Genomic DNA, 14,288 nt, shown 5'->3' on the forward strand with positions numbered 1-14,288 from the left:
TATCACTGTGCTGTCATCACTGCTTGTTTCATTTAGCAGTTTTTCAAAGTAATTACTCCATACTTCAAAGATATCTTTTTCTCCTGTTTTCATTTCACCTTTATCATCTCTAATTCCTTTTACAGCACTCTTTCCTCCATTCCTAAGCTTCTTCAACAACCTCCAGAATATTTTGCCACCTTCTTGATATTTATTTTCTATATTCTTGCCAAAGTCCTCCCATGACTTTTGTTTAGCTAGTTTTACACACTGTTTAGCTTTCTTACATTTGTCTCTGTATTCTGTAAGAGTAAAAGTTGACTTATTTGCCAGGAACTTTTGATATGCTTTCTTCTTTTCCTTCACTGCCTCTTTAACTTCCTGTGTCCACCAGGGAGTTCTGATTTTTTTATCTTTGCACACAACCTCACCACATGCCTCTCTGGCAGAATCAATCAATGTTTCCTTCAGAGTTTGCCACTGAATCTCCAAGGTTTGATTCCTGTTCTCAAACTCTTTCATTTTCTTTTCAATAATATTTCTGTATTTTAGTCTACAGTTTACATCTGAGAGCTGCTCAACTTTTATTCGCTTTAAAACTTTCTTACATGTTATTCTTTTCAATATGAAATTCAATTTTATCCTGCTCAAGACTAAATAGTGATCACTTCCAATTTCAAATCCTCTTACACTCTGGTGTCCTGCACCAGGGAGAAAACATCACTATCAACAATAACATAGTCAATGAGACTTTTCTTATTCCTAGCCTCTTCTCTCCATGTGAATTTGTGCACATTTTTATGTTGGAACATGGTGTTAGTAATAACCAGTCCATGTCCTGAGCAGAAATCCAACAGATATTTGCCATTATTATTAGCTTTGCTCTTTTCTCCAAATTTTCCCAAAATATTTTTGTATGTCTCGCAATCATTTCCTACTCTGCTATTTAGATCCCCAACAAGGACCAACTTTTCCTTTTTCATTGTGTCAGTTGCTTTTTCTAAAGCCTCAAAAAATTCCTCCACTTCTACCTTAGTAGAACCTTCTGTGGGACCATAGGCATAAATAAGTCTCATTGTCCAGTTCCCCATTCTCATATTTGTCCACATTACTCTACTTGAGACTGACTGCCATTCAAGAAGATTAGCCTCGTATTTTGTGTTGAATACTATGGCTACTCCTTCTTTTCCTTGATTGTTATTGCCTGAATATAACATTTTGTATTTATTGCTCAGAAAGATCTCACCAGTTTTGGTCTTTTTTGTTTCAGTCACTCCTATTATGTCGATCTGTTACTTATCTAATTCCTCAGCTAGCTCCATTTCTTTGCAATTCAGGCTTCTTACGTTGATAGTACCGATCTTTAACTCTGGTGATGTTGAGTTGGGGTTTGTTTTCAGATTTGTTCCAGTAGCTGACTTTTCGCTGTTCGCCCTGGTTCCCTGGCGAAAACAACGGGGGCCTTGTTTAACCGGGCGACGCCCCAGCCGGCATGAAATTTTGTCATGTTGTACCATCATTTTTTATTTTGGTTTAACCAATAAGAATACAATTTGGTCGGCTAAATCCCAAATTGCCAGCCCATCCTCGTTCGTTCAGTATCAAAGTAGATACCCAACAGGGTGCACCACGAGAAGGTGAGGATTGGACATTAGGTCAGAAGCCCTGGTCGGTTCTCCGCATTCCTTTAAAGGCTATGTGGAGGTCTCCTCTCAGTTATACAGCTTTGACCCTTAAGCATTCCTTGGGAAATAACAATAACAATAATAATAATAATAATAATAATAATAATAAATTTATTTTAATCCTCTATCCAAGTGTAAGCAAACATAGTTTGCACCTGAAGTATCTTCAGGACTGAGCAACTTGTGGTAAAGGTGGACTAAGCTCTCATCACTTGTCTTAGTATCTACCATAAGTCTAACCAAGTGGAAAAAAACGTTCAACATCTTTCTCTAATCCAGAGTAATTTAATAATAAGGTGAGACACCTTTTGGCAACTCGTATAGGTAAATATGACTTCTCCGTTTCTTCCCCCTTAGTATCACCACTTCTCGGTCTGGTTCCCACTGACGAGACCTCAATAAAGATCGAAACTGGTCTGGGTAGTGGCTCTTCCCTAAATGCATAGCATTATACATGTCTGCAAGGAGATGTGCTTTGCATTATGGGAGATACTAAGACAGGTGATGAGAGCTTAGTCCACCTTTACCATGACTTGCCTCAGTCCTGAAGATACTTCAGGCACAAACTTTGTTTGCTTACACTTGTGTTTATTAGTAATATTCCTCCTCACATCCTATTTCCCTCTATCCTTCCACAAAATAGAATATGCTCATTTTATCCATATATATCATCTTTTGTCAACCATATTTCACTAATGCTAATCATTTTTGTTTAAGTCGAACTGACCAAGGCTGAAATCTTCTCTCCATTATTTACACTTCTGGTATTTGTTTACATTATTTACACTTCTGGTATTTGTTTTAGCATCCCCTTGAACCTATCATTACCATTTCATGATGCAATTTTAAACCCATTCAGATATCCCCATTGAATTAATTTGCTGATCCATGCCATCCACATTTTCCCTTGCACCCCTCCCCCTGCAGCCTATAGCTGCAACCAACTATATATTTTGTCCTTTTGGCCTCTATCTCAATATAGCCTCCAATGCACTGCTTTTTTGCATCTTCAATTCTTCTGCTGCCATTGGCAGAAGAAATGAAGCCAAAACTCATCCCCCTCAGAAATATTACATCCCCTTTACATGCTATTCCTATACTATCCTCTGTCAACCAAGTCTTACTAATTCCTATAACCTTTGGCCAGACCGACTGACCAATGCCTGTAACTCCTTCCCTTATTCTGAATACTTCTAGCATTAGTATACAGAAATTGCTGTATCCTCTGGGACCCACTAACACCATACACCTTATTTTTACTCTTCTTATTTTGTCTTGTCTTTATTAAATTTAAAGCCAAACACTTATGTGTTCATCACACGTTGAATTTGATTTAAACGGTATTGATGAGAACACAGATTGATAAGAAAATAACTGTTTATTAACTGAAAAGCTAATATTTCACAGATATTATATCCAACATCATCAGAGCACACAAACAAAGTTTGTTACAAATGTGAGACAACCACAATCTGGTGTAACAGTGGGGCTAGTATAAATAATTGCAGCATGCAACACAAGACTCAAGTCCTAATGGGTGCCATCTAAATTTAAAAAAAAAAAAATACAGTAGTCCAAAGTTTTGAAAAAATAGTAGTCCAAAGATTTGAAAAAAATAAAATCTGTTACCAGATGTTATATAGAAATGTGCATGGTAGACATAGCAACATACTATAAAGCAGTTAACATGTGTAAGGGAAATTAGAAGTTAATATCAACTCCTACATATTTCACTCACTGCAACATAAGCAACATTCATCAAAAAAAAAAAATCAGCTAACACTTTTTATCCCTTTATAGGGAGTAGGCGAGGCCTTTATACCCTATCTAGCATTTGGAGACTGAGTGGGCAGTTCAATCTCCACCAATCAGCGGACTGGTGGAGATCTGGTAGCCAATCAGAGATAGTTGACCCATGTCTATCACTAATTATAAACAGCTGCCGCTGAAGAGGCTGGCAAACAAGTGCTGCCATCTATTGGCACCTAACCCTAACAGGATATGTTACTGTCTGAAATAATGTGAGTACTACAGTCAATTTTCTTGAGTTTACGGGATGAAAAACCCGAGTTTCCATGAGGAAAAACCTGCTTGCTCATGCCAGAAATTGACTAACTTGGGAATCGGTCAAAAATAGGCTTAGAAAAGTTCCTCCAGTTGGCTAGTTGAAAACTGGACTTGAATCTAAGTCTAAGTCTAATTTCGAGCAACCAAGCGCAGAGGATGCAAGAGCCACTTCCACTGAGCTACAGTGCAAAAGACTGGTAACATTCTAATTATAAAGAATGAGTCATAGCATGAATATACTTTCTTATGTCTTGGTCACAGCTGCATAAACAGGAGAAAGCACTATTAAAGTTCCAGGGAGCCAGGTACAGTTATTTAATTCAAGGTTAATATTAAAGAAATATATTATGTCTGCGTGGTTAGCCTAGTGGCTTTGTGCTTCGCAACCATATGCCTGGGGAAGGAGTGTCCTAGGTTCGATTCCCATTGGAGACGTGAGGAGCTTGAAGATCTTCCTCAGGCATAGCCAAGTTAGCCGGTCTTGGGTACGGGCAGTAGGGTTTTTTCTGCCAGTTAATCTGGCATTTTTCATTTTTCATCCTGCAAGTAGGCAAACCACCCCCATGAACATATGCTTCTACAGCCAAACATATATCCCCCCAGTGGCAGACTAGGCTACAGGTTGGTTGGGAATGGTACTAACAAGAAGTCTCATCTAAGTAACACGCAGACCCTGTATAGGAAGCAGGAATAACGCGTAGTGAAAGAAGAAGATTAAAGAACTATATTATGAACAGTTTATGGTGATTACTTCCCAAAACTTTGAGATATGCATAAAATCTGATAGATTAAGATTAGGGCAATTATGTAGGTTTTGCAAGTTTCAGAAAATAGATGACTGAATATAAATCTACTGTAGTGAAAAATCTTGGTTTGATTCCGGAGAACTCTCTGTATAGTATCTATGGTATGAGAAGCAATGTCAGAACCCTTTGATTCTTAAAACCTTCATGTAGCCTTGGTATTTTTCAATTCTGATCTTGGCAGAACAGCCGGCCTGCCCTAAGTAGCAAAATCAAGGTATATATACAGTCTGTACCTTACTTTCAAACCAAGAAATCATCTCCTTTCCTACTATTTATCCTTGATAGATAAACTATCACCTCTATCCTTAACTAGTGTTTAATAAGTGCTCTGTTCCTGCCGACTTTGCTACTTTGGACAAACTAGCCATTGTGCTGAGATCAGAACTGAAGTACACCAAGACTACATAAGATTTTGAGAATTAGAGGGTTCCAGCCTTGCTTGCATAGACACTAGATGTGGAATTCAGGAATAAAACCAAGATTTTGCACTTCACTAGATGTAAATTTGATCCATTTATTACTTGAAACTGTGACTGAGACATGAGGAAGTATACTCATACTATGTGACTCATTCTTGTGTTTCATCATTTGAAGGTTGTAACCAGTCTTTTGCATTCTCCTTGAATGATGCTCATGTTACAGTGAGCAAAATTACAGGAACTGGTATTAAATTCTAATTTTCCTTACATGTGTTAACTGTTTTATAATATATTACTATGAATCTTATGACATTCTTTCAATATGTGTGGCAAATAAACAAGAAATGATTGTGAGAGAGAAGAGATGGTGTTGGTGGATGGGAGTGGTGATATGGTAACCACTGTAGGGGATGTTGTTAGGGTATTCATTATCATTAACACTGGAGCTCCATGGAGTCAAAAGACTCATTGAGGAGTCAAACATTGTTACACACAAAGCCCATCAAATTGATTGGCAGTTTACCAGGCTATTGCATCCTCATGGATGTGACATTATGAACAGCCCAAGTGTGGCATGTATTATGATGAGGACTGGTGGTGAGTAATCAGGCAATGTATGGGGAATTTATTGGTTTAGGTTAGGTTAGCTAACTAGGCAGTGGGACTATGATATGCTATAGCATGTTTTGGGGGTAAGGTCTAGTCAGTTAACAGCAGCCTTGGCATACCTATTTGAAAGGAGTCTGTCCTGCAGCAGGATAAATCCTGAGGAGCAAAGGGAGTAGGATTGTACTATCTTGCAGAGAGGGATGATGGAACTTGGAATCGTGGACCAATTTGTATGTTATCCAGAGTTATGAGAACAGTGTTGATTGGGATTGGGATCCAGAGTTGGGTTGAGTTGATACAAGCTTTCTCTGTAATAGCATATATCTGCTGGAGAGGGAGATTATGCTTTGTTTGTAGTTTGCTTGTGTGTTGAAGCAGCATGATAGGTGGATTGGAATGGGGGAGAGGCATGTTTGAATTGTGAAACGGCTTTTGTGGATTGCCACACATAAAAAAAAAAGGTGATAACTAAACTGTAATGAATAAGGCTAGATAACAAATAGTGTTAGTAGTAGTAGTAGTAGTATTTATAGTCTCCACATAGTTAGAAGACTCATCAGTGGGTTTTATAAGGGAAAACAGTATCCTGAAAGAGGAAAGTCACTAGTGGTATACAGTGTGAATCTGTTTGGAACCGTATAGGTTCCAAACAGATTTAGGGACACATTTAGGGACAGACTAAACTGTAGATGTGCAGGCATCTGCTAGTAATTAAAAGTTGGAGAACTATGAGGAGTGGAGCATGTGATGTGGCTTTAAAAGAGGATCTAAATGGATTGCATGATTAAGTAGGTGAGTGTAGCTACCAGTTCAGCATTGTGAAGTGTAGGGTTTTGAAGTTTGATAGGCAAGAAGGGAATGCAAAATATACCAGTAGTGAGAAAGTTTGGGAGGAGGTGTGGTAGAAGCAAAATCTAAGGGGGGAGATGGATGAGGACTGAAGTTTGGGGATTCATGCTGCTGAAATTGAACATCACAAACAGACTTTGGAAATGATGTGGGAGGACATTCACATGTGAAAATAGTGAGCTGTTGGTTGTGCTTCCACACTATTAATAATGTGGTGTTATGATCGAGCCATATATGAAGAAGTGCACAGATCTAGTCACTGGGTTTTTCAATGGGGATGAGAATATATTGGAGATTGCCAAGACTGAAAGGAATAACTAAGACAGGTCTCTGGAATGGAATGTTGAGTGTGTGTGTGTGTGTGTGTGTGTGTAGCCAGGTTGAGGGAATGCCATTTACAAGGCTTTGTGGATAGAAGTAGGAGGGAAAAGGACACAATTAAAACATATAAGTTGCGAGATTTTTCATAGAACATGATGCCAAGGATGTAAGCAGGGGAGTTGGTTGTGCTTCCACACTATTAATAATGTGGTGTTATGATCGAGCCATATATGAAGAAGTGCACAGATCTAGTCACTGGGTTTTTCAATGGGGATGAGAATATATTGGAGATTGCCAAGACTGAAAGGAATAACTAAGACAGGTCTCTGGAATGGAATGTTGAGTGTGTGTGTGTGTGTGTGTGTGTGTGTGTAGCCAGGTTGAGGGAATGCCATTTACAAGGCTTTGTGGATAGAAGTAGGAGGGAAAAGGACACAATTAAAACATATAAGTTGCGAGATTTTTCATAGAACATGATGCCAAGGATGTAAGCAGGGGAGTACATTACAAATTCTCTGCATGGAGAGTGGTTGGCAAGTGGAATGCATTATCTAAGACTGTGATGGATGCATAAATGGCGGCTGAGTTGAAGGAACAGTACAGTGATCTTTGTATGAAACAGTGGAGACCTCCAACAATGTATCTTTTCACTCTATGAAGGTCTAATGTTAATAATAATTTAAGGAAAAATCCTAAAGCAAAAAAATACAGTTCATTTAGTTATTTTTACCAGTCCTTTTCAAAATAACCACACTGATATCAAAATGTTTTTTCTTCTGTACCTAGAAATGGGCTTTCCTACAGTAATGTATAATTTATACCTAGCTTAAAAGAAAGAAGACATGAACGATTAGAACATGTGGCTTCTGGAAAAATTGCTATTTGCTCCCATCCTTCTTGAGAATAACATCTCCTCTTGATTTCATCAATGGTATTTTGTCTAGAGTTTGCATCTTCTCTTTTTACATATACAGGCTGTGCATATTTAATAAGAGCTAAAAAATGAAAAATAAAATATTTTAATAAAAAAAAGATGAAATTAACAAACTAAACTTTATGAATTAAAAAGGTATAACTTTTTAATGTCACAATTAAAATACACAAAAACATAATATAGAGGATGAGATTTCTAAGATATATAATTATCAATGAAAAATATTGATAATGGCAAATTATTATTATTATTATTATTATTATTATTATTATTATTATTATCATTATTATTATTATTATTATTATTATTATTATTATTATTCAGGCCTCCATGGAGTCAAAAGACTTATCGTGGGAGGTCCTTCCTAAGAACATAAAGTCTGTGAAGACTCATCGAGGGGAGGTCCCATCGATGAGACAGTTTTCTTATTTCAAATAAGAAAACTGGCTGAATAAATCAGCAATATGCTATATAAACTTACAACTAGTCAAGAATATACAAAATATAGAAAAATATAGAAAAAACAACAAAATTCTAAATAGTACTGCAATAAAAAAAGTAACTAGACATAAAATAAATAGTGCAAATGACTTAAATGATGACAAAAGAAAAGTGTATACAGAATTGAAGAAGTCACTACAGTATGCAAAAAGGATAATAGTGTTATTGGGAAAGTGATTAGCATATTGCCCAGATATGATAATAATGAGTTGAGAAGGAGAGCAGAGATAACGAATTGCAAGTGACCTAGTTGCGTGAGACAAAGGACATTCACAATTCAAGAATCTATAGAGCGAATTTGAAGGGAAGTTAGAATGGTTTAAGGTTGATAGATTGCATTTTTAATGGGTTTGGTGGTGAGAGAAACTATTTAGAGAAACTATTGTTTTCTGAGAAGGCACAGAATCAAGAAGTTAGCAGCTAATAGTCAAAGGGAGACTGTGAGGCAGAAAAGCACAAGAAGGTTGTATAAGGATGGGAGGAAAATGGGTACAAGGTTCAATATGCAATTATGGCAGGACAAAGTGATAGAATGCATAAAGGTGAGGATAATATGGGTATGAACGGAAATCCAAATCAGGATCAGAAAAACATGTGTGGTCAGAGTGAACACAGAGGTGTGGTATAGCAGCTAGAGTAGGAAGTGGGATTGTTATGTTTGTATACTAATCTAAGGAGTATCAGAAAGAAGAAACCTGAATCAAGCAAGTAGTGTTGGAAAAGATGTTATGAAAGAGGTACAAGACAACAGATGCACAAAGAGTATAAAGTGCAGGCTAGGAAGGTGACAAGCAAGTGATAAAGAAAGAAAAGCTACAGTATGAGAGAAAAATTGGCTAATCTTTCATGGAATTCTTCCATAATATACATTGATGAAGTGCTCATTAAAGAATATACTGAAATTATTTAATGAGCACTTCATCAATGTATATCATACTAATGTAAATAATGCTGTGCAACATGTAGAATTCTGAGGAGTATTAGGAGAATAAGAGGTGAAAGAATCAGAGTTGCATGACATATTGAATGAGTTAGATGGTAATAAGGCTATGAGAATGGATGAAATATCATCATGTATTTTAAAGGAATGTGTAAAACAGTTAGATATGCCTTGACCTTGTTGTTTGACGAAAGGTCGGTCGGTTCCATTACAAAAGTTACAGCAGTACACAAAGTATTAATAAATAATCAGAAAGAGATAAATTAGTAAATAATATGTATCTACAAAAATTAAGTTAAGCAATGTATCTATCTACAAATAAAATTTTTTTGGAGTCTAGTATCTAGCCGAGCATATATGGCTCGGCTAGATAGGTAAAAATTTCATTCCTCTCTCATGTGGAGTGGAGTGGCATTCCACCAGAAGATGACAAATCGTGAGATGTGCATTACATTTTTCAGATAATTGTGAGTCATCAGTTCTTGATAAATAAGAAGGTGTAAGATGACTGTGACTTATGCAGAGTATAAGAACAATTTCCTCTTTTCTGTTTCTATGTTGACCTAACAATGCTATATCTTGAGCAATTTGTTTGTCAGTGCTTCCTACCATAATAACAGCAACTGATTAATTAGCTTTAAGCTTATAAACTGTCTCTAGTTTCTATATGAAATGGTCAAACAGTATACATTAAAAAGTATTGCCTGATCTAGCAGCTACATCTACAGTCTCATTTTCCTTGATCGCAATGTGGCTAGGAATCCTGCACAATCGACCAACAAAATTAAGGGATTTAATTTTTATAACAGGTGTAACAACTCACACACTCATACACACACCACTAGATGTGAATTATAGGCAGGAGAGGAGATAGCCTGTAAAGAACTCAATAAGTCTGTAAAAATTACACATTTTGGTAGCAGTTTCCTTTTATATGCGCAAGTGCAAGCTGAACAGAATGCAATTCAGCTATATGATTACTGCAATGAAGTGGAATCGGGAGGGCTATAGTCATGTCAGAAAAAATAGCAGCACAGCCAACTGACGTCTCAGATCTTCATAGTGGGTTGCTCTGTGTACATAAAAAATTGCTAATAGACAGATGATGGAGTAAGAGACTTCTGTAATTGACAAAGTGAGAGATTCTAGGATGGAGTGCAAATCTGTAATGGAGGGATTTTGTAATGTTTGGTGCAACATTCATGCCAATAGCTTGCATAATCTCTTTAAACGCACATACCAAAAGAATGTATGGCAATCTAATGTGTTATATCGAGCTTTCCAACAGAGAGAAGAGAGATCATTCCATGTAGGATGCTCTAGAATAGACTTTATTTTTAGAGGATAATTAAGAGACAACTGTTTCCATCTAAATGATAAAACCAGTTTATTTGCTTAAACAAACATGATATTGTGGGATAAAAATGGGAATAGAGTGACTGATGTGGAGAACATAGTGGAATTGTTCAATGAACACTTTATTGGAGTATTTCATCCTAGAGGAGTCGGTTTTAATGCTAGAGGGATAGGGCTGGTTCGAGGTTTAGAGGTACAGGAGGAGAGTGTGTTTCAGATACTGAGTACTCTGGATGTCAGTAAAGCTTTGGGACTGGATGGTATTTCACCACGAGTTTTGAGAGAATGTACTAGGAAACTGACAGTGCCTTTAACCTGGCTTTTCAACGAAAGTCTGGCTTTGGCAAAGGTGCCCAGGGAATGGAAGGAAGGTAAGATAGTGCAATTGCATAAGGGTGGTAACAGACTGGAAGTGTCTAATTATAGGCCAGTCTGTGTGTCATCAGTAGTTGTTAAGATCTTAGAGAAAGTAGTGAGGGACCGTATACAGCATTGGGCAGATGAGGGTAATGTTATCTGTGAGAGTCAACATGGATTTGTGAAAGGGCGCTCTTGTTTTAGCAATATGCTAGCCTTTTATAATAAAGTTACAAGAACATTAGATGAGGGAAAAGCATATGCTGCAATTTTCTTAGACTTAGCAAAGGCATTTGACAGGATGCCACATGATAAGCTGATATTTAAGTTGTAGCACATGGGTCTGGATGTCAGATTGGTCAAATGGATTCAGGATTGGCTGTCTGATAGGTATCAGAGAGTTGTGTATGGTGGAGCAGTTTCAAGGAGACAGAGGGTTAAAAGTGGGGTCCCACAGGGCTCAGTACTAGGACCTATATTGTTTAACCTTTATATCAATGACATTGCCAGTGGATTGCAAGGGGATATTCAGTTGTTTGCGGATGATGCAAAGCTAGGAAGGATTATTAGTAATGGTGCAGATGTGGTAACCCTCAAAGAGGATTTGAATAAGCTAGATAGATGGGCAAATGAATGGGGGAGGATGTCAGTTTAACGCAGCAAAATGTAAGGTCTTGAGGTTTGGGAAACATCGATGGGATGCTGCATACTCTATGGGAGGAGTTATACTGAAGGAAGTAGGGGAGACAAGAGATCTGGGGTTGATGATTGATAGAAACCTGAAGTTTAGGGGACATATTGCAAAGGTGGTGAAGGTAACACAGAGGATTGCTGATTGAGTGGACACTGACCTGCAGAGATAAGAGGGTTATCATTCTGTTGTATAAGTCTCTGATCAGACCACACTTGGACTATTGTTCTCAGATTTGGTCCCCAGGATTTGAAGGGGATAAATTAACTGTCGAAAGGATACAAAGACGGATGACAAAAATGGTTTCAGGACTGTACAAGGATAGTTATGAGGATCGGCTGAGGGAATGTGGACTGCAAAGTTTGGTGGATAGAAGAAGGAGAGGTGATATGATTGAGACTTTTAAACTGTTGAGGGGTGGTTACAGGGTTGACACTGGGGAGTTCTTTCACTTGGTTGAACAGCGGGAAGGAGTGATGACAAGAGGCCATCCCTGGAAGTTACGAAAGGAAACTGTGAGCAAGAGGGTGAGGAGTGGTTTCTTTGCATGGAGGGTGGTTGAGCCGTGGAATGCATTGCCTGATAGAGTGGTGAGGGCGAGAACGGTCAATGAGTTTACGGAGTGGTATGATAGACTTTGTGTTTCTTATGGGGGGGGGACCTCCCCTCGATGAGCCTTGACAGACTTTATGTTCTTAGGAAGGACCTCCCACGGTGAATCTTTTGACTCCATGGAGGCCTGAATAATAATAATAATAATAATAAAGACTTTGAGTGGGTGATGTGCAGAGGACACCAGTAGTTATTCGTAATACCCTGATGATGGATAGGATCCAGCTATGACAGATTACTCTGCCTTACAGCACTCTACATGAATGATTAGCAACTGTGTGTTAGGGCTTAAGTGATGAAAGGACATCGTGTTGGAGGCTTCATGGAGTATTGATAGTACTAGGAAATGATTAAAAACTAATTTCGATGCTTCTAATATTTCTTCTCAGTCACTAGAACATCTTCAGGGAGTACAAATCATACTTGTAACACACACACACACACACACACAAAGACAACACGATACTTAATGAAACACATGGGTGACTCTAAATTCCTATATAGTTGGTGCACCTTTTACGTCCTAGACCACCTACAAAAACCCACAGTGGATTTGTAGGAAGCCTAGGATGTAAACTAGGACTCTGACCATTACTGTTTCCCAAATTTTGGGAAGTTTTATGCACTCCTATGTTTATTATTATCATTATTATTATCCTGTGAGCCCAAGGAGTCAAAAACTCATTTAGGAGGTCCCTTTGTCATACTGCACCTTAAACACATTCAAATTCTTTGCAGACACTGCACTCTCAGGCAAGGCATTCCAATCATTCTACATGCAAAAAACCTCTACATGCAAAAAACATGCTTCTCACTCATTTGTTCACACCCTCCTTATACAGCCTCAGGGATACCTCTTGTTCTCCCTTGATCTCCCACCATTTTATGAAAAATCACTTCAACATTGATCCCATAACAACTACTTAATAACTTACACATCTCTATTATATAACCACTCTTCCTCCTATCCACTAGACTCAATAAATTGCATCTTCTCAACTTTTCCTCATATTCAACATTAAAGAGATCAGAAACAAGCTTAGTGAGTCACCTATGGACCCTTTCCAACATCTATTTGTCCTACTGAAAACCAGGCGACCAAATCTGTGCACAGTAGTCCATGTGTGGCCTAATCAAAGCCTTATACAATGGAACAAGATTCTCCCAACTACAGGTTAGTGTCCTCTGCATCGTTCGCAGAATTCAGTATGTTGTCCTCACAATTTTGGCAATGTGTGTCCTCTAAATTTTAGACCCTTATTCACCATCAACTCAAGATCTCTTATTTCTTCCACTTCCAACAATATATCCCCACCAAGCATGAATTCTACATCCCATCTTTGTTTTGTAAATTTTAAAACCTTTCATTTTGCAACATTGAACTGGCATCCCCACTCTCCCATTTCCACTCACTCAATCTATTCAAGTCTTCTTGTAAGGCCAAAAAATCTGCTCTACTACCAATAGCTCATCCCAACTTTGCATCATCTGCAAACAACTGAATGTCCCCCATCCAAATGTTCCTCAATATACTTAAAATACAGGTTAAATACCAACGGCCCTAAAACAGACCCATGAGGCACACCACTAATAACTTTCCTCTTCCAGGATATTGGTAGGTATCTGATAGGTACCTTACTAGTACCTATCAAATAGCCAATCCTCGATCCAATGCAATAGTCTAATATCCCCATCAGCTCCAGTTTGACTATCGACTTATCATGTGGTAATCTATCAAAAGCATTTGCAAAATCTAAGTATATTACTGTGTATCTTTCTCTTTTGTCCAACGAAGCCATCATCTTATGGTAATAAGTAGATTACTAAAACATGACCTCCTTTTAGCAAATCCATGCTGTCCATCAAAGATAATACAATTGTTGTCAACCTAATTCTGAATAATGATTCTCACCAGCCTCTGCGACATTAACAATATCAATGACACAGAGATGTCCATAATTTGATGCTTGAGTTCTGTCACTTCCCTTATGAAGCAGCACAATCTTGCCCTTACTTTCACTCCTTTGGAACTTGACCCAGTGCAAGACTCATATTAAACAACTATGTCAAGACAGATGCCAAAACAAGATGCCCATTCCTTCTAAATACGTGGTAATATATTATCAAGTCCCTCAGACAGTATGTAACAGAGGACACACGAG

The 14,288-nt window shown here is 37.9% G+C and overlaps 1 protein-coding gene across 1 annotated transcript in view; it reads right to left on the minus strand.

Annotated features, from left to right (window-relative positions):
- Window positions 1-14,288, minus strand: part of LOC150100544 (lysophosphatidylcholine acyltransferase 1-like) — a 335,629-nt gene that overhangs the window by 241,416 nt on the left and 79,925 nt on the right. Inside the window, exon 5 of the mRNA XM_090401170.1 lies at window positions 7,557-7,730. Within this exon, the coding sequence (XP_090257296.1) occupies window positions 7,557-7,730 (174 nt within the window). The remainder of the gene's footprint in view (window positions 1-7,556; window positions 7,731-14,288) is intronic.

This window comes from Typopeltis vanoorti, chromosome 12 (assembly GCF_054136105.1).
Source record: "Typopeltis vanoorti isolate ZY-2024b chromosome 12, IOZ_Tvanoo_1.0, whole genome shotgun sequence".
Classification (NCBI taxonomy): domain Eukaryota; kingdom Metazoa; phylum Arthropoda; class Arachnida; order Uropygi; family Thelyphonidae; genus Typopeltis; species Typopeltis vanoorti.